Source organism: Rhinatrema bivittatum, chromosome 13 (genome assembly GCF_901001135.1).
Source record: "Rhinatrema bivittatum chromosome 13, aRhiBiv1.1, whole genome shotgun sequence".
NCBI lineage: Eukaryota > Metazoa > Chordata > Amphibia > Gymnophiona > Rhinatrematidae > Rhinatrema > Rhinatrema bivittatum.
Genome location: NC_042627.1, coordinates 16,285,911 through 16,307,476, shown reverse-complemented (window position 1 = coordinate 16,307,476; position 21,566 = coordinate 16,285,911). Strand labels below are relative to the sequence as shown.

Here is a 21,566-nt window from a genome sequence, read left to right as displayed (position 1 = left end):
ATGGGAGCCTGGAGATAGGGCCAGGGGCTGGAGGCTGACCAGTGCTCAGCTAAAAGACCAACAGATATGTTAATAAAAGCCTTGCTGGGCCACATTTAAGGGCTGGGAAAAAGGAAGTCACAAATCTGCATGGATTTTGCATGTGCAATGAATTTTGCATTTGTGCCAAATGTAACGTTCACTCAAAAATTCACAAAATTTCCACCAATCTGCAAAGATAAAATTGAACAAAGTCACCAAAAAAACATGCAAATCAACCTTTTCTTTACTTTTGAAATATAGCACGAGTTTTGTCCAAAGCACAGACCTGATGGAGGGGAAAATTTGGCACAAAACGTTGGTCCTGCCCAAAGATGCACAAATGGTACTGTGGAACTTTAACCGATTCCATAAATCTGGCTTTGTGTTTACTTCAGTGCCATATTTAGTTTTCTGTTCTAAAAAAGTGACCTCTTTGCCTTCCTGCATACCCAGCACCACCTGGAACTGTCCTGCAACTCTAGTGAGCATGAGTCCCATTCACTTTGGATTCAGCCCCCTCTGTCTATAGCTCTGCTCTTATACAGTTCAACAAAGCATCATTAATCAATCTTAAAATGGAAACACCTTCTCCTGGTCCCAAAGAAGAAAGTGGACCTCATAACCTTTCTCAATGTGAAAGGCTGATGAGTTGTCAGTTGCCAGTTTGCTGCCACATTTCTTTTAGGCGGGGTTAGATGAGAGATGTCAGATTTTAGCAGTGCAGACACTTACCCAGGAAAGAACTGAATTTTTGAAGGTGTTTGCGTTCCCTGATGCACCATTTGAGAGATCTGTTGTATAGAATTGATTAAGAATGGTGAAGGAAATATTCACAGCCACTGCAAAGAAAAAATAAACACAAAATATGCATTAAACACACAGGCCATGGGTTAACTGGGTTGGAGCCAACAGGATTCAACTGCCCACAAATCAACCCGGTTGATGCTGCCAGGATGGTAGTGGTCAGGGCCCTCCAGAAAGGCCACAGGCATCTAGCTGGCTGGACATTTGGACATCAGCCTCATTATTGTTTTGGGTGACAGCCTGACTAATTCTAGTAGTGATGTAGAATATTATAAAACTTTGTGGTGAGTGGGTCTGGATGATGGGTTAGGTTCGGGAACTTGTACGTTCATCTACCCAGGACGGTAAAGAATCAACGAAGAAGACACCGGAAATGAACGTTGATAAGGTGCGATGTCCTAGAAACAGTCAAGCGTCTAGGGCTGGCAGCAGCAAAATATCCTTAGCAATGTGGACAGGAGTAATTGGGCAGACTGGATGGGCCAATCAGATTCTATCCGCCATGTTACTAAGTTCTATTAATTATTCATTTCAGACAGCAAGTTTTATCCAATATAGTAAATGTAACTTGAGATTTAAACAGAATGTACGTGCTTTTCAGAGATGCAGAAAGTGCTTCAGAAGTAAGAAAAGTGCTCTAGCTAGAATATCAGCCAGAGCTTTATAAAGGCAGTGAAACTGGGAAAAGCTGAAATAATTAGAAGAGAGAAGCATTCTATTTCATTATATTATCCAGGATCCTGTTTATGTTTATGTTCTACCTTCATTTAGACTGTAAGAATTTTGATAAAGTCACCTTCCAACCTCTGTTTGCCTTGTGACAAGACAGTGCAGTTTAGTCTAAGATTTTTATAAATAGTGAAAAAAAATGAACACAGTAAACACACAATATACTATTATCTCTCTTCCAATACATATGTAAAATGGATTCTCGTCCAGAAGGAAACAAGTGGGAAAAACATGCAGAGATTACTTTGGGAATGTTTTCCTACACAGATTTGTAGAAAGGATGATCGTGTTCTTACATTATTTCAGTATAGTTTTTCAGATTGTTGCAATCTATTCCACTTGATGCAACAATGGGGTAAGGGGGGAGAACGGCTTGGAAGGTGCAATTGTGTATGTATGTGTGCTATTAAGTTGTGTATGAATGTGTTGTGTATGTATGTGTGCTATTAATTAAGTTGTCTTAGAAAATAGCCACTGCTATTACTAGCAACAGTAATATGGAATAGATTCGTTTTTGGGTACTTGCCAGGTTCTTACGGCCTGGATTGGCCACTGTTGGAAACAGGATGCTGGGCTTGATGGACCCTTGGTCTAACCCAGTATGGCATGTTCTTATGTTCTTATGCATGTGTATGTCTCTGTGTATGTGTGTGGCCTTAGATTTTTTGGTGCTTATGGGAGGCAGTCGGAGGCTGTGGAATATTGGCAAGTGCTCCATTCCAAAAGATTCCCCCTTACCTCCGTGTCCCAAAACTGAAGCGGTATCCCAAATTGCATAGCTACCATAAAGCTTTCTGGTATAAATTCAAACTTTAGAAATCCCGCAAGGGGTGAGTTAAATACACAGACACAATTACTTCAGAAACATTAAAGACAAGAGTCATTTCACATGAGACACAAGATCAAAAACCCAGGAAAGAGAAATGTGTCACCTCCATAGGGGAGTACTGGTCAAAACCAAGCCACTGGTTCAATGACTTTATGATCAGGATAGTTAAAGGAAAATGTAAAACAAACCAGGAACACAAGTCACTTCATCCTTCATTGCTTCAGGTGCAAACTTACTGGGAGATTCATCAAGCTACGGAAGTGCTCAAGTGCTCATTAAACAGTTTATATCGCACGATATACATGATATTTTGAATATCTCCCCCTAGGTTCGCTCCCTTATTATGATGACCTTCTTTGCATGTGATTTCCATACATGAATAATGAAAATGCATGCAAGGAAGGTCAATAATAGGCAATTGCATGCAAATATTTTATTGCAGCTGACCGAGAAGGTGGTCAGCCGTGATAAAATAACAGCACCTCTTAGAAAAGCATGAAATGTGAGGTGGCAGGCCAAGGACCCTAACGGGCGTCCCGAGGCTCCCACCTCACATTTAAAGTGACAGCAAACAAACAAAAAATATGGTAGGAAAAAAGGAGAGGGTGAGCGAAGATTAGGGCTGACTCCTGGCTCAACCCTGGGCTACTATTTGAGGCAGACCCGACTCCCCCCAAGGTTTACAGGTAAAACATAAGAGCCCAAGTAGCGATGAATTCAGCCCCCCACCTCTTGAAAGTTCCAAAAAATAATATACATTCCTGGCCTTGGACCCCCACCTGCTCCACGTCCAACTACCAACACCCTGAAGTGCAACAAACCCCTAGGGCCCCCCCCCCCCCACCTCCCCAAGTCGATCCAAATCAAATGTGCTCCATGGCCTGGCTCCCCCTTCCCAACTCCCCCCACACACAAAAGGTAGAATTTCAACAAACAGGGTCCCAGGCTCTGACCCTCTCCTTTACCCTCCCCCCTGCTGAATGCCCCCAAACCTCACGTTTTCTTATGGGGTCCCTGTCAGGGCTGTTGTGCACTCTTGTACCTGGCCTGGCCATTATCCGAAATGGCGCCGACCTGACCTTGCCCCAGCCATGTGACCCGGGACTGGATTGTGGTCTGTGGTTGTTTGGAGAGGGTGGTGGGGAATTGTATGTATGGGTGAGTTGTGTGATTGCTGGTTTATGTGGGGGGTGTATGAGTATGTGTGTGTGTGTGTGTGTGTGTGACATGTATGTCTGTACATTGAGAGGGGTGCTGAATGTGGAGTGTATTTGTGTGTGTGCACTGTCCTCTGTCAGCAGCTTCGTGTTTTCCTGTCTGTCTTTCCTCCTTTCTTACTCACGGCCTAGCTGCTAGAGGGAATGACGTGGTCACTGGCTCTCCACATCTTTTACCTGCTTCCCATAGAAAGCAGTGTGGATTTATGAGGGAGGGCTTATTCTCTGAAAATACTGATGCGATATTTTTGGTTTCCAAATATCCTAGATAGTCTAATTTTCTTCCTATATACCAAATTTGGTGACTTTCTATTCCTTATTTTGCCCATGGAGTGACAGACAGACAGACAGACATGGATCCCTTTTTATATACATTCTATGTACTGGAGATCATAAATATTTTATTTTTCCAAGTCTCCTTTTCAAACAAAAAGGAATTTTGCAGTGCTCAGTAATAATGCATCTGACTTATTTAGGTAAACCCCTGCCTGAGGATATTTCTCAGCTCATTTCACTTTCTAGGAGAGGAATGTTTTACCCAAACACATAGGGAAAAAAATGAAGGTAACATACCAGCAGGGATAACTGAGAGTGGATCCACTGTCACATTTCTGCTCTGGAACGTGGAAAGGTTATTCACTATTGCCTGTCTTATAGCTGCTTCGTTTGTCGCCCCGGGAGGAAAGTACAGGTCAGCGTAGGCAATACTGGAGCCGGAGTTATTCCTGCACGTGGGACAAGAAAAGCAGAGCTTCAGGGCAGATGCTGTGCCCCAGACTGGAATACATAGGCAGTCTGACGAGGTTACGATTTCTATGACTTCTCAAGAACTGAGAGAATAAAATGTGGACCACAGAAACATAGAAGCTTGCTTATCAGGCCTGTAAATGTATGTAAAGGGATGAAAACTTACTGAAAACTGTTCACGACTGGCTCCACAAGTTGCTGGCTCCCAAGGGTGTCTTTCAGCTATGAAGAAGGACAGCGAGATGAAACATTCAAGGAGATGACAGAAATAAAGGTCAAGAAACAAAAAATGTATATGTGGTGAGGTGGAGATATATGCGGCTACAGAGCACTGAATAGCACCCTCGGTGATACCTTGTTAATGGATTAACAAACTTAATACCTTTCTTGAATAGATTTCAGTAGCTAGCACTCCCTTTATCCTTCTATCTCAGAAATTACAAGCGTCACAGTTTTGACAAAACTGAGACAGACTCGTGGCACATCTCTAACATAAGTTATTTTCTATCTTATTTACATGTTTAATGCTGTATCTTACCTTAAGCAGCTAAGTAAAAAAATGTTTAAATGATAAAAATAATTTACATCACACGTCACAAGATGCGTGATGCAATCTATTCAGAAAGGACTGGGTAGAAAGGAAAGGAGGAGGCGTGGCTTTATATATAAAGAACAGAATTAAAGCAACAGCACTGCTGGGATTACGAGGTAAGGAGGAGGCACTCTGGGATAATCTGGAAAGAGGGAACGGGACATCTGTTTATACTGGTGTTATATACAGACCAGGTCAGATATAACACTGAAGGATTATATTCATCCCCTATGTATATAAAACCACTAACAAATTAGGGAATCTGTTCTATATTACAACAATATTTTATTATATTTTCAATGAAAATTCAATTTCTACTCTTATTTAAAAATATATCCACTCCATACATATCACATTCATACAGCACACCAATTACATAAAACCCCCCAATAATGTTTTAGATACAATTACAAACAATAAAAACAATACTTTTACAAGTTACTCTTTCAATGAATACAATATTGCTTGTTCTTCAGGTTCATTCATAACATATATTTCATAGTGGTCATTTTTAATAAATGGTTAATCCAACATCATTCATGTTTAATGCACAATAAATTTTGCTCCCAACATCAGGGTCCTATATGTTTCGCCACCTTTTTTTTCTTCCTCAGGGGAAAATTCTATTAAATATATCGAAAGTATTTTTCCTTCATGCACTTAAATATTGATGAATGGATATTAATGACTCTTCTTCATAGGATAACCACCCGCTTATCCCGCTGTAGTATTCAATGGTTCAATCTTAAATTGTTGGTTGTGTTCTCAATATATCAACAGGCTGAATAACTCTACTCTCGTTACCATGGTCCCATGATATACTCGCAATTATCGGTTCGTACTGCAGAAATCCAATCTCTTTCCTCCATATAACTTCACCACCATGAGTTTCAAAGATTGTTTAGCCATGTCTCATGGGTATTTTGTATGGATACTGCACATTGGTTTGAAATTGAATTTTCATTGAAAATATAATAAAATATTGTTGCAATATAGAACAAATTCCCTAATTTGCTAGTGGTTATACACAGACCTCCATCACAAACAGAGGAGATGAATAGAGATTTAATGGAGGATATTCACAAGATTGCTATGAAAAGGGAGGAGCTGCTGCTAGGGGATCTTACTCTTCCAGCTTTTGACTGGAACTTCCCAACTGCAGTGTCTTCTATAGGTAGGGAGATCTGGGATTATCTGCAAGGAGAACTGTTCTGTCAACTGATAACGGGACCCACATGGCAGGGGGCAATACTGCACCTAGTGCTTACCAATGGGGACAATATTTCTGATGTTGTAGAGGATGATCATCTGGGAATCATTGACCATTGAATGGTGTGGTTCAATATTAGGATGGAAGAGATGAAGGTTCATTCTAAGGTGAGGGTCCTACACATCAGGAAAACAAACTTTCTCAAATTGGGGGACTACCTCAAAGAGACATTAGCTGGATGGGAAAATCTAGGGCAAGGAGAAGGGCAGTGGGCAAAACTAAAAGCAGATATAGGAGCAACTAATCTTTTTGTTAGGAATATAAATAAAAGGAAGAGGGAAAAGAGACCATTATGGTTTTCTAAAGAAGTAGCTGAAAAGGTAAAGGAGAAAAGGTTAGCATTCATAAATGACAAAAGATCGCAGAAAAAGAAAGACAGGCAACTAGCAGGCCGATACAATAAAGCCGCACGGAAAATGGTCGCTCAGTGTTGAGCGCCTGCTTTCCTAACACGTGCCCAGCCGCCTCTCCTGGGCGCGCGATAGAATATTTAGATGAGGGTTCACGCTAAAAAGGAGGCTTTAGGAGACAAATGTGCACCTCTAGCACCTCCTTGGCAGCAGGCGCCCAGGAGAAGTGGTTGTCAGGGGATTTGAAAACGGATGCTCAATTTTACGAACGTTCGTTTTCCTAACCTGTGCACAGCCATAAGTTAGGAAAATGGATGCTTGTTAATTGAGCACCCTTTTCTTAACCTGACCACCGGCACACTTTTATTTTTTTAAACATTTTGCTTCCTCCAACTTAATATTGCCATGAGTATTTTTTGCTTTTCTGTTCACTTTTTTGGGCTGCTTAGAAATTAATGCTTGCTCTGGGCTGGCATTAATTTCTGAGAGCTAAAATGTGCAGACTGGACGCACATTTTTGTTTGTATCTGAGGCGAATAGCTAATAGCCTCATCAACATGCATTTGCATGTGATCAACGCTATTAGTTTCGCAGGGGGTTGGACGTCCAAAACACGCGTCCAACCGCGGGTTAAACGCTGTGCTCTTCTGAGCGCGCTGTATTGTATTGCCCGGATATCTGGAAATATTAAGAGAAGCTGGTAAAGTAGGCATGAATGTGAAGTTTCAAATAGAAGAAAAAATAGCAAATATGGTAAAATGGTGGGACAAGACTATTTTAGTTATGATAGTGACCGAAGGAAGTGCAAAAGTGACATTCTGAAACTCAGAGTTGAAGGGGAGGAATATGTAGAGACTGATGAGGAAAAAGCCTAGAGCAGGACCATATTAAACAAACACAAATAAGATTGCAAATGAGGTAAACCTCAATCAATTTTCAGAACAGTGTGCTCGTGAGGAGCTAACTAAACTTAAAGTAGATAAGGCAATGAGGCCAGATGGGATACATTCGAGGGTATTAAGGGAGCTAGAGATGTCCTGGCAGCTCCACTGGCTGACCTTTTTAATGTTTCTTTAGAGTCTGGAATAGTTCCAGAGGACTGGAAAAGGGTGCACATGGTTACTATTTATAAAAGTGAAAGTAAGGAGGAGGCTGGGAACTACAGGTCAGTTAGTTTGATCTCTGTGGTGAGAAAACTAATGGAATCGCTGCTAAAACAGTGTATAGTGCAATTTTTGGAATCCAATGGATTACAAGATCTGAGGCAGCATGGTTTTACCAGAGAGAAATCTTGTCAGACAAACCTAATTTTTGTATTTTTCTTCTCTTTTATTTTATTGATTTCAAATTTATTTTATACTTGTAAACTGTTTTGACCACGTCGTTGTAAAGGCGGTATATAAACATTGTTAAATAAATAAATAAATAAATAAATAAATAATCAATCAATTTCTTTGCTTGGGTGACCAGATAGTTGGATCAAGGGAGAGTGTTAGACATAGGCCTGGATTCACTAATGCCGCAAGGATGTGGTTAGTGCAGTTAGTGTATCTGGGTTCAAAAAAGGTTTGGATAAGTTCTTGGAGGAGAAGTCCATTAATGGCTATTAATCAATTTTACTTAGGGAATAGCCACTGCTATTAATTGCATCAGTAGCATGGGATCTTCTTAGTGTCTGGGTAATTGCCAGGTTCTTGTGGCCTGGTTTTGGCCTCTGTTGGAAACAGGATGCTGGCTTGATGGACCCTTGGTCTGACCCAGCATGGCAATTTTTTTCTTAAGGCTAAAAAATGTGGAGAATTATATAAGGCACCTGAACTTACGCTTCCTAAACTTTCCTAAAGTGGTGGGAGCAGATTCATATATTACATTTAAAAAATATTTTCTGGATATCTTAAAATATGAAGATGGTAAAACTCCATGTATTAATAAGATGTATTTCCTTCCGGTTTCCGCTAAAGAGACGCTTTTTCGAAATCGTCCTGAGGTATTAGAAAACTTAACTCAATTCCTGGAAGATTCTAAGGATGAAATATTAGATCATGCTATTCTCTTAGTTTCATTTATTTCTGAAAGGGATCTGAGTGAAGTAATGAGAAGATATTTCAAGAATATTACTGTTAATTTCTACGGTCAAGAAATCAGTATTTATCTGGATTTTGCTAGAGCTACACAGGAAAGGAGACGGGATTTTTTTGCATTAAAATCACAGATAGTTGCTTTGGGTTTTTCTTTTTTTTTTTTTAAGATATCCTTGTAAGTCTTTTATTCGCTCTCCTACTGAATGCTTTGTGTTTTTCCTTTCGAACAACTTAAATCCCTTATTAATTCTAGGAGCATATGCTTGTTGACGCCTGGTAATCCCTAGGTCTGAAGATTCATAAGAGAAGGGTTGCCGTTGCCATGTTAGGCCGATTTCTTTTTTTTAGTTTACATATATCTCCCTTAATATATGTGCCCCTTACTCCAATGTATTTCCTATATAGAAAATGTATTATCTAGATTAGATTTTTGTGAATGTTATATTTTCTTGATATTTATGATATGTCATTTTCATTTACTTCTAGTAAGGTTTATCCTGCTTGTATATGCTGAAAATCTATAAAAATAAAATAAAATAAAAAAAAAAGAAACTGATTGAGTAGGAGGTGACAAAGGGTAGTTGTAAATGGAGTTCTCTCTGCAGAAAGGGTTGTTACTAGTGATGTGCCTCGGAGATTGGACCATGGACTCGCTCTTTTCAACATTTTTGTGAGCAACATAACACCTAGATCAGTCATGAAGAGAATCCAAGCTGAGCTACAGATCTGGATAAGTGGTAGACAGCAGGTCCAGAAGACAATACAGGGATCGAGGCAAGTGGCAGACAGAGGAACCAGAAGACAATCTAGAGGTCGAGGCAGACACCAATCAGCGAAGAAGTCAAGATCAGGGCCAAGGATGAAGTCCAGGAAGTCAAGACAAGGGGAAATAGGAGCAATGGGCAGGACAAAAAAGACAGTAGGACCAACAGACAAGAATAGGTAGACAAACAAGATGGACCAACGGACAAGGCAGAGCAGGACAAGGCATAGACAAGTTATGGACAAGAGCAACACAAACTTGGACAATCAAGCTCCAGGGGACCTGATGCTGAGGCAGTGAGAGCTGTCTGAGAGGCCTTCTTATGAAGCACCAGCAGAGACATCATCGGTGGATGCCACAGGTAGATTCCCACCACTGGTCATTTAAGAGAGGACGCACCGGCCACAGGCATACCTAGGGGGCTGGGGAAACAGGTGGCTAATGGCATTCTTGGCTGCATGATGTGACCCAGGTGTGCTAGTGGCAGGAGTCCGGCAGCATTGATGATAGGTTATCAAGAAAGGTAAGTCTTTTTGCCAATGATATCAAAATCTGTAACAGAGTGGACAGCCAGGAAGGAGTAGAAAAAAGGAGGAGAATTTAACAAAGCTCGAGGAATGGTCTAAGGTCTAGCAGCTAGGATTTAATGCTAAAAAATGAAGAATAATTCATTTAGGATGCAAAAATGTTTAATGATAGATTTTATTATGTTTTCCAATATTATTATTTGTGCCTTATTGTAAACCGTTATGATAGTACCTAACTTAATGATGGTATAGAAAAGTTTTTAAATAAATAAATAAAATAAAACCCAAGGGGAAGGTACAATACTAGAGGTACAAAGGAAGAGTGGGATCTGGGAGTAATTGTGTCTGCTGATTTTAAGGTGACCGAATAGGTGGATAAAGTGACAGTAAAACCCAGAAAGATGTTTGGCTGCATAGGGAGAGGAATGGTCAGCAGAAAAAGAGAGGTGATATTGCCCCTGTATAGGTACTTGGTGAGACCTCACTTGGAATACTGTGTACAGTTCTAGTGACCGCACCTTCAAAAAGATATAAATAGGATGGAGTCGCTCCAGAGGATGGCTAGTAAAATGGTCAGTGGTCTTCATTCTAAAGCATATGGGGATGGACTTAAAGATCTAAACATTATACCATAGATGAAAGACGAGATAGACGAGATATGATAGAGACATTCAAATATCTCAAAGGTTTCCATGCACAGAGGTGAGCCTTTTTTAATGAAAAGGAAGTTCTAGAATGAGGGGTCAAGAGATGACGTTGAAAGGGGGTAAACTCAGGAGTAATCTTAGGAAATGTTTGTTTACAGAGAGTTTGGGAATGTGTAGAACGGTTTTCCAGTGGAAGTGATGGAGACAAAAACAGTATCTGAGTTCAAGAATGCATGAGATAAATAGAGGGGGTTCTCTAAAGAAGTGATGAGAATTATAGTGCTAAATTAATTGGAGGGATGGGCAGACTGGAAGAGCCATAAGATCTTTTTTGCCATCATGTTTCTGTGTTTCTAATATCTTAAACCAGTCAAACCACTGAATGCAATGGAAGTGACAGAAGGGAATGGGATAACTTGTGATAAAGAGTAAAATGATGAATCCAAATACAAGTGACTGGGATTGTTCAACCATATTTGAATCCTGGCTAAGGATCTCCTCTGAGCCAGATTACCCACACAGCATCCTCCATCTTACTCTAGTGCTATGTACATTGGTCACTAACAGCTCTATTACTTACTGATTGTTCCAAAGCTTTACTCAGACTCTGGAAGTCAGCGCTGGCTTTGTTTCCCTGTCCCGTCGTGAAAGGCGGATTCAAAAGCCCTAGAGGAATGCTGAAGTGATCAAACTGACTGGTCACATCTGTGAAATAGAAAAATGGCAAGGATCAAAAATCCAGTGATGGCCAAACAGACCCCACCGTGCCCGGCTTCGTTACAGGCTGCGGTCTGCTGCATAGTTGCCCCATTTTCATCAGAGAAGCCCAGACTGAATGGGGCATGGAGGCTGAACTTCCCGTATCAACTAAAGAAGTGGTGTTGAAACTGGTCCTCAGGCCTGTCCTGCCAGTTGGGTTTTCAGGATATTCCTAATGAATATGCATGAGATATATCTGCATTAATGGGAGGCAAGGCTTGCAAATATACCTCATGCATATTCATTAAGGATATCCTTAAAAATCCATCCAGCTAAGGCTGGGGAGGACCTCAAGGACAGTTTCCACACCACTGACCTATAGATAACCTCCCTGAAAACAAGAATCAAGCACACTGGTGAGACACAGTGGAGAAGTCTCACATTGCTACCAAAAATGTCTTATTTGGACATTAAAAGCTTTGAAGGACCTTATTCTATAAAAATCTTTTCCAAGGACAGAGAATGGGGAAAAGTCCTTTTAGAATGAGATCATCTGAGTAGTTATGCCCACATAACGCCCCTACAGAATCTGACTTCATTTTAGAAGGATAATGAATTATCCGTCTAAAATGTAGTCAGATAAGTAGGGAAATCTTGAAAAGTCAGCATTTAGCTGGATAACTTGTGAGTTATTTTCTACAAGGTCATTTCTGCAGGGAGAGCACTACTTTTACCCACTAAATCTCTGCAATTACCTTCCCTGAGAATAAAAAGTGGGGCTCAGAGGAAGCCTATTTCCATATACCATATTACAAAACTTAAAGACATAAGAAATTGCCATTCTGGGTCAGACCAAGAGTCCATCAAGCCCAGCATCCTGTTTCCAACAGTGGCCAAACCAGGCCATAAGAACCTGGCAAGTACCCACACACCAAGAAGATCCCATGCTACTGTTGCTAGTAATAGCAGTGGCCATTCCCTAAGTCAACTTGATTAATAGCAGGTAATGGACTTCTCCTCCAAGAACTTATCCAAACCTTTTTTAAACTCAGCTATACTAACTGCACTAACCACATCCTCTGGCAACAAGTTCCAGAGCTTTATTGTACATTGAGTGAAAAAGAATTTTCTCTGATTAGTTTTAAATGTGCCACATGCTAACTTCATGGAATGCCCCCTAGTCCTTCTATTATCCGAAAGTATAAATAATCAATTTACAGCTACCCATTCTAGACCTCTCATGATTTTACACACCTGATTTTATATATACATTATATATAGAATTTTTATATATATATATTATACCTGAAATTTAAACATTGTCTCATATAAAAATCCTTCATTCACAACTACTGCACTATGAGGAACAAATAGCAGCAATCTGTGTTTCCCTTATAAAAGAGTTCACTGCTCTGTTTATGGGATGTCTATGTGCTTCCACCTTGCCAGCTCAGTGGTGGCTCCTCGGCACTGCCATGCAGCAGACCTGGGCTTGATTCCCTTCTGCTCCTCGGCCTGATCACAAAGCCCCTGCCAGCAAGCAGCAAGGGGAAACATTTGCTCTCTTTCCTGAAAGTAAGACGGAAGGTGACAGGACTCACTGTTGACCATGAGGCTGGGTGGGACTATGGCGTAGCTCACGTTGCCCTTCGATTTCCAGATCGCAGCCAGCACCTGCGATTCGTTCAGAAAAAAGGGAGTGGAGATGCTGAAGATCGCGTTGGTCTGAACCCACTGACTCTGGTTACTGAAATGTCGAAGAGCAGTTTGGGGGAATAAATGGAGGGAAAGAATTACTGAGTAATACCGAGATGTTTCCCAGACACACAGAGAGAAGCACAATGCACAGCAATTGTAGTTACACGCTCGAGTGAGAAAAACGAGTTTTGGAGGATGAAAATGGAGTTAGAGGAAGGGAGCACAGAACGCCGGGAAGGGAGGAGGCATGTATTTGGGTGGATGGTAGTTTATTTACATTAATAGCTGAATTTTCTAGTTTAAGCGACATCGTCTTCTGCCGACTGAGTGAACAGTTCATGCTCTCTAAGCCTAGTCGGGTATTTTACAAGAAAATGGAGATGGACTTCTTTGCTGCTCTGGAATGGATAATACACTGCTAGCAACGCTCGTCCGTGCTGGGAGCAGTAGGATCATAGCGTGCACCAGCAGCACTGGGCCTTTAGGGCTTGCCAGCTGGGGCAGGAGGAGGAAGGGGGGAGCATAAGGAGTTGCACATATATTTTAAATTCGGAGCTGGGGATGGGACACGTCGCCTCCTTGGGTCGATAGGCCCATAAATATTTGACATCTTTTGGGGAGGGGAGGGATTGAGGGGGTCAAGTGCAATGCCAACAGCAGTTTTAGACTTTAGCAAGGAGGTGGTGAGAGGGATGGAATTGGGCCTATAAGCCCAGAATGATTTTTTTCTCTGGTTAAGTGACCTGGGTATATGTGCTTGGATAACTTTAGAAGTGCTCTCAAGAGTTATTCAGCTAACGCAGGCCTTGATTCACTAAAGGTTTTCTCCCATTCTGTGTCTATGGGAAAAGACCCTTAGCCGGATAATGCCGAATATTGCCAAAGTTAGTTAGGCAGATAACTCAGCTCTGCCCAGAAACTCCCCAGACCGCTCTGACTTAGGGCCTCATTTTCCATACGGATCGCACGCGATAAGGGACGTTTCGCACACGAAAAGTCCCTCATCACGTGCGATACCAAAATGGGGGCGGAGTCGGCCCCGAAAGAGGCGGGGTCGGGGCGTCACCAGGGCCGACTCCGCGAAGACACCGCGGACGACGAAAAGGTAAGGCCCTTTTCACATCCGAGTTCGCGCCCAATAGCTACACCTTCTATGGTGGCGCTATTGGGTGCGAAACCGGCAGCGATCGCACCACGACGATGTGATCGCTGCCAGCTAGCGCAGGCCCGCCCCCTGTTTCGGCCCCCCGCCCCTCATTCCCTAAAGTATCTCAGGCCTGCGATACTTTAGAAAATGAGGCCCTTAGCTGGATAGGTTTTTCTCCAGCTAAATACTCATCTGGCCAAGTCAGGGGTTATAAAATCAGCAGGATTTTCAAATCCAAGCGTTTGCCTAATTAAGTGCACTCTTTGAGATAATTGTAGAATATCCTAATGTAATTAGTTAGTGCTGGCAAGCCTCAGCTCAGCACCTCCTGCATTTATTTCAATTACATTTCATTGTTACTCATCAAGGCTACGTGCTGCACAGCCCCCATCCCACGAAAGCCACTTTTCTTAAGCCAGGGAGAACCAGCAAGCCACATTAAACCCTGCCAGCAGAATTTACGGTAATCAAAAAGGCATGCGGAGAAACTTACCTGAAAGTCACATTAGGAGTAGCTGCCTGCGAGCCATTAAGGAGATTTGTAAGAATTCCCCCCAACTGGCAAGGAGAAAAAAGGAAAATTGTTACTTCGTTTGCAGGAGGAGCGCTTTCCCCTAAATCTGCCAAACCAATTTCTCCTTCCCTTTTCTTGCTGTATCATCTTTTTTCTTCTCGCCCCATTCTTCCTCTTTTTTGTTCTATCAGATCTTCTTCCTTGTCTGATTTTTCTCTCTTTTTTTGTCTGATTTGCTTTCTCTGAAACCCACCCACTCTCTCTCTCTCTCTCTTTCCATCTCTTTCACCTGCTCATGTATCGTTTTAATTTCTCAGTTTCTTGCTCTGATCATTGCAGGGAAACTCCCAAACCAATAACAGAGACATTTCCAGCAGTACCACAGGCAGCGTCAGATTTTAGATTATGGCACCGACAGGCATAGGACCAGGGATGGGGGTTTCACCACCAGAAGTCAGAGAGCAGTGGGGGAGTCCTAGTTTTTGGGGGCCTTCAGAATTTGGCACCCTGGGCATATGCCTATTTTGCTTATGCCAAATCCAGCCTTGACCTCATGTAACCCCTGTAGGTCTAAAGGTTGACTGGACACAAGCTAGTTTGCAATCAGACTTGATTCAAAGGGGATTTTATTATAAGAAAGAGCACGTAACTGCAAGGCTAGGTGGAAAAATTCTGGATGAAGGAGCCTGGAAACAGATGGAGCCTGCAAACAGATAGAGCCTTTCAAGAGAGACATAGGAGCACATACTGTAAAACTCTGGCAGTCAGTGCCTCAGGTGCATTACCTGGTTGCCTGATTTAGAGTATGGTGAAGCTTCTGGACTGTGCATTGTTTATACCGCTCCAAAACTCAACGAATATTGATTATGGTGTCTGACCTGGTTTCTCCCTTCATATTAGATAGCATAACTGACTACTACTTGTTAAATGATTGAAGAAGTACCACCGAGTCCTTGATTATAGTGATAGTTATATGCAGTTCTGATGGTTTAAGCACTAGGCAGACTAGACAGCCACTTAGAGTGCTACAGTTCTGGGGGTGGCATGGCGATTGCACCTCTTTCTTTCTTCATGCTCACATGCACCAAGAAGAGGAAGTATTGCAATCAACATGGCTGGTTGGAGCAGGAGCAGGCTGCAGCATCAGTCTGTGCAGCTGAAGACAGGAGGAGGCAGCATCGGGCCCATGCTTACTGAAGAAAGAGGAGGAGGCCTGGCAACCATGCATATTGAAGGAGTAGGCTGCTGCTACTTCTTGTGCATTCCAGAGAGAGCAAAGAGTGCAAGAGAGAGGGAGTATGTGAGAGTGAAAGAGCATGTGTGTGTATGAGGGAGACAGAGCATGTGTGTGTGTGTGTGTGTGTGTACATATGAGACAGAGAGGAGAGAGTCTGTTTGCAACAATTATTCCTTCTCCCACTAATCTATGCTTCAGGGCATCTGGAAATCAAAGGTTACAAAGTATGGAAAAAGGGAAATTTAAAAAAATCCTTTTTAGTTGTAATTATTGAGTGTTATTTGATATGTCTGATGTAAAATATTTTATTGGTGCTTGAAAATTTAAAAAATGTTTTAGATAAGTTTTTAATTATTGAATGCTATTCTATTCATCAGAGGTTTTGAAATATGTATTATTTTTATTAATATTGTTTTAGTATTATTGATGTTTTATATTTCTTGATTTTATGTTTCTGTGTTCCATTGCTGTACTGCAAACAGATTAATAGATTAATAGTCCTTCAAGTCATTGCTTGTTGCGGTTCCCAGTTCAGTTATTAGCTGCACTTTATGCACTATGACGTTATTGTATGCACTGTATACTTTATGATCTGTTAATGCCGTATTTGATGAAGATCTGTCTGTGATCTTCATGTGTGACCAAGATGGGATCTGTAACAGCCTGGATTGTTCTGTTTTCTTAATAAGAGGTGTATTGGTGTTTTAGGGCCTGCTGTAATATTTGCAGTGTTGCCTTTTCATAGGTAGGGTTGTTTTTGTTTGACTGCTGGCAGTTAGTGCTGTTTTGGTATGAGTGGTTTACTATATTGTAACTGAAATTCAGTTTATTCAGAGCTTTCTGAGGGTCAAGACCAGACCCAGATTTAGGTACAGGCGACATAGGCAGGACCACTGTTAAGCCCCTCACCACTGATCTAAAGCGACTCCAGCATAGTCTCCAGCAACATAGTGTTCCAAGGACCTGGGATGGAACTTCCTGTAAAATTGGACTTTCTTTATAGGTCCTCTAGCCTGGACTTCCTGTGGCGCTGGCTAATGACATCACAGCCTCCATGAGCACATAAGGAACTCCTTTGCTACTAGCCAGGACCTTAGCAACAGGTCTTCTGATGCTCTTGCATTCCAGTTGTGTTGCTTTTCTTGTCTCATTCTTGCCTTGTGCCTAGCTCTGTGTTGCTTTTCTTAATTCCTAGTGTTGTCCTAAGCTCTTCCATGCTCTCTGTTCCTTATCTGATTCCTTGCCTGTCTGCCCTTGTTTCTGGCCCTGCTTGTTTCCTTCCTTGCTTATCCTATTGGCCTTGTCTGTCCTTTTTGACTACCTGAATCCTAACCCTGGCCTAGCCCCTGAACTTTTGTTGCTCTGCTGCTGCCCCGACCTTTGGCCTGTTACCACGACCATTGCTCTCACTCAGCATAGCCGTAGGGACCCATCTAACTCCTGCTTGCCACCAGAACCCAAGGCCTCAACCTGTGGGGGGAGGCGGCTCGTATAGGTGAAGCTCCAGCTGTTCCCGCTATGAGCTTCTCCGCCAGCTGCCGGCACGGCCTAGTGAGCTTGCTCACTAGGTGGCACCAACCACACCACAGCCACGAGGGTCTACTCCCTTTGACAGTGTTACAACTGGCTTTTGAGATGTGCAACCTCTGCACCTGCACAAGGCACCATGCTCTAGGGCAGTGGTTCTCAACCCTGTCCTGGGGACCCCCCCAGCCAGTCGGGATTTCAGGATATCCACAATGAATATGCATGAGAGAAAATTTGCATGTTATGGAGGCAGTGCATGCAAATGTTCTCTCATGCATATTCATTGTGGATATCTTGAAAACCCGACTGGCTGGGGGGGTCCCCAGGACAGGGTTGGAAACCACTGCTCTAGGGGGTGCAGCTACCCCTTTCCTCCTGCACCCTTCCATATAATGTCTGCAAGCAGGAGACTTAGGAGCACTGTGCAGAAGATAACTCTGACTCTGGTGGTAGGTGAAGGATCAGTCTTCAGGGAGTAGGAACAGTGAGAAAAAGAAGAGGATGTTGCTGGATAGGAAAGAGGAGAGAGAGAGAGAGAGAGAGATGAGAATGCTAGATGGAGAGAGAGAGGGGGATGCTGAGCACTGTGGGCTGGAGGAAAGAGGACAGGGCAGAGGGGGAAGGGAAAATTTGGGGAGGAGAGATTGGTATAGTGTGCCAGAGCCATGACGCTACCGAAGGAGGGAGTGCTGTGCTAGAACTGCTAGACCAGGGGCGAAAAGCACCAATTTCAATTTTCACACAGGGCACCAGTTAGCCTAGACCTAGAGCCAGTCCTGAACATAGGCAACTGCCTAGGGGCACTAAATTTGGAAGGTGCCGAATATCTAGGCCAAAAAGGAGCCTGCTTCTGCTTATTTTAGGACCAAGCTGGGGCGGATTGGCCTATCACAGTGGTTCTCAACCCTGCCCTGGGGTCCCCCCCAGCCAGTCGGGTTTTCAGGATATCCACAATGAATATGCATGAGAGAAAATTTGCATACACTGCCTCCATAACATGCAAATTTTATCATGCATATTCATTGTGGATATCCTGAAAACCCGACTGGCTGGGGGGGTCCCCAGGACAGGGTTGAGAACCACTGGCCTATCGGGATTTCGGGCATGCCTCGGAGTGCCGGTTGAAGTGGTCACATGAAGAAAGGTGGCAGAGGAGCCACTGCCTGAGGCCAGAGCAGTCGGGCTGAAGAAGGAAAAGAAAGGCTGTGGGCAGGAACCCAGGCCAAAGGGCTGTGGGCCGGGGCCGGAGCGCAGGCCATAGAACAAAAAAGAAAGGCCGCAGACCGCCTCAGAAACCATTTCAGCAGGGCTGAAATAGAAACGGAGGGGCCGCCAGCACTGCTGGAGACCAGGCCGGCGGGGCCGAAAATGAAGACAGGCTGGGGCTGCCACGGGAGACCAGAACAGCGACCAAAAAGAAAGTGAGGCAAGGCTGTGGCGGTTGAAGAAATTGAAGAGAGGCGGCAGCCAAAGAATGAACAGAGGCATAATTGTGTGAAGAGTGAGAAGGTGTCTGTGTGTGTGTTTGTAAATGTGCATGCCTGTGTGTGTGTGTGTGTGTGTGTGTGTGTGTGTGTGTGTGTGTGAAAAGGTATCTGCCTCTGTACATATGTGTGTGTGTGTGTGTGTGTGAAAAGGTATCTGCCTCTGTACATATGTGGGGTGTGTGTCTGTGTGTGTGTGTGAAAAGGTATCTGCCTCTGTACATATGTGTGTGTGTGTGTGTGTGTGAAAAGGTATCTGCCTCTGTACATATGTGGGGTGTGTGTCTGTGTGTGTGTGTGTGTGAAAAGGTATCTGCCTCTGTACATATGTGGGGTGTGTGTCTGTGTGTGTGTGTGTGTGTGTGAAAAGGTATCTGCCTCTGTACATGTGTGTGTGTGTGTGAAAAGGTATCTGCCTCTGTACATATGTGGTGTGTGTGTGTGTGTGTGAAAAGGTATCTGCCTCTGTACATATGTGGTGTGTGTGTGTGTGTGTGTGTGTGTGTGTGTGTGTGTGTGAAAGGGTGCCTTCCTCTGTATGTGTGTGTGTGTGTGAAAGGGTGCCTGCTTTTGTATATGTGTCTGTGTGAGAGAGAGTGTCTGCTTCTGTATATGTATGTGTGTGAGAGAATGTCTGCCTCTGTACATGTACGTGAAAGGGTACCTGCTTGTGTGTGTGTGTGTGTGTATCTGAGGGTGCCTGTGTGTGTGAGGGAGAGGTAGGAAGGAGAAAGTTTGTGCATCCCTTTTTCTCCTACTAATCCATGACAGGATGACTGGAAATCCATCTTTCCCAGGTATGGAGCACAAGGGAATTTTTTTTATCCTTACTCATTTTAATTATTGGGTGTTATTTGATCTGCCTCCCAAATACCAAAAACAATTTCAGAACAGTATATATTTTTTAAATATTTGAGGTTTTTAATTATTTAATATTATATTCATTAGCTGTTTATAAATATTTGTTCTTTTTTAAGTATGGTTTTGCTATCATGTTTTTTATTTTTCTTGGGTTTAGTGTTTGATGTTATATGAGGCATAGTAATATTTTTGTTTTTCGTATACAGTGTCTGGCTTGGTGCAGTTTCCAGTTTAGTTTTTGTCTGCATGTTTCTATTTATATTTTATGGCCTCTTTATTCTGTATTTGGTGAGGGTCTGTTGTGTTCTGCCTGTGTCTGATTGTTTTATAATTATAAAACAGATTTAAAAAAATCACACAATATCATAACGCATAAAATAAATAGTTTCAAGTAAATAATACAATTACATAATAATAAAATGAGAAAAGTTAAAGCAGAATAAAAATGTGAAATAAATAGATTAAAATAAGATCAAATAAAATAAACAGAAATAAGATAAAATAAAATAGGCCTTTCATCAATATCACTTGCATTGATGTTATATAACCACTGAATTCTCGTATGCTTGCTTGAATAGTCATGTTTTAAGATCTTTTTTAAAGGATGCAACATCTCTTTGTAATCCTCTGGAATTTGTTGCCAGAGGATGTGGTTAGTGCAGTTAGTGTAGCTGGGTTTAAAAAAGGTTTGGATAAGTTCTTGGAGGAGAAGTCCATTAACTGTTATTAATCAAGTTTACTTAGGGAATAGCCACTGCTATTAATTGCATCAGTAGCATGGGATCTTCTTGGTGTTTGGGTAATTGCCAGGTTCTTGTGGCCTGGCTTGGCCTCTGTTGGAAACAGGATGCTGGGCTTGGTGGACCCTTGGTCTGACCCAGCATGGCAATTTCTTATGCTCTTATGCTCTTACTTTGTTAGCAAAAATGTGAAGATTTTTGTCTGTTTGCCAGGCTCCAGATCGCATGATGTACCATTCAATAATTACCCTGGTGCACTTTTGGGGGCTGTTGAAGCACATGCACAGAGAGTGCAGGAGTGAGTCACAGATATCCTGGGGGCCGGTTTTGAAAAAAATCCCCCGGGCTGATATTTGGCTGCAATCCGCCCCTGGGAAATAGAGAATAGGAGGTGGGGAGAAGAAGGTAACTGTAGGATAGGGATTGGACAGGGGATCACAAAGAGAGATGGAAAAGGGATCTCAGGCAGAACAGGAAGAGCGATAGGGAATCAAAGCACAGAGGAAAGGGATTATCTACTCCTCCCTGGGCCAGGATCGTGGTAACATATTAAAGCCTATATGTTGTGCTGCTTGTTGCCAGTTAATACATTCACACTATTATTTAACTATTGTTATGGAATGTGGCCTTCTTGCATTTGAAAGGAGGAAGTGCAGTTGGTATGTGAGAGGCAAGACTCGTCTGTAAGAACCAGAAACATTCTGCTAGAGGAAGTGCAGTAAACATCTTCATTGTTAAGACTTTAGAAACCAGGAAAACAAAATCTGTCCTCGTACAGATCACAGTCTGCACCAGATCATTTGACCTTGCGTGACCTTTCTTCTGCTGATCTTTGACCAGGGACATAGTAACATAGTAATGATGGCAGAAAAGGACCAAATAGTCCACCCAGTCTGCCCAGCAAGCTTCTTATGGCAGTGTCTGTCACGCCGAGCAGGTTACTCATGTGTTTCTCTTAAGGGTAGCAACTGCCGATCCCTGCAGTTATTTCCAAGCCTTATGATAACTCATTAAAAATGTATTGCTAGCAATATCTTTACTGGGTGATGAGCCTTCTAGAAAATTCGGACAGTGCTGATGTG

At 42.5% G+C, this 21,566-nt stretch overlaps 1 protein-coding gene across 1 annotated transcript; it reads right to left on the bottom strand.

Moving 5' to 3' along the window:
• Positions 1-182: 182 nt before the first annotated feature.
• LOC115075342 lies at positions 183-15,465 on the bottom strand. Its single transcript, XM_029575652.1, has 8 exons — positions 15,421-15,465; positions 14,615-14,679; positions 12,878-13,023; positions 11,158-11,282; positions 4,514-4,569; positions 4,174-4,325; positions 754-860; positions 183-209 (listed from the first exon to the last, which is right to left on the bottom strand). Exons 1-8 carry the CDS (start codon positions 15,463-15,465, stop codon positions 183-185), a joined length of 723 nt encoding a protein of 240 aa, XP_029431512.1.
• Between the last annotated feature and the right edge of the window lie 6,101 nt (positions 15,466-21,566).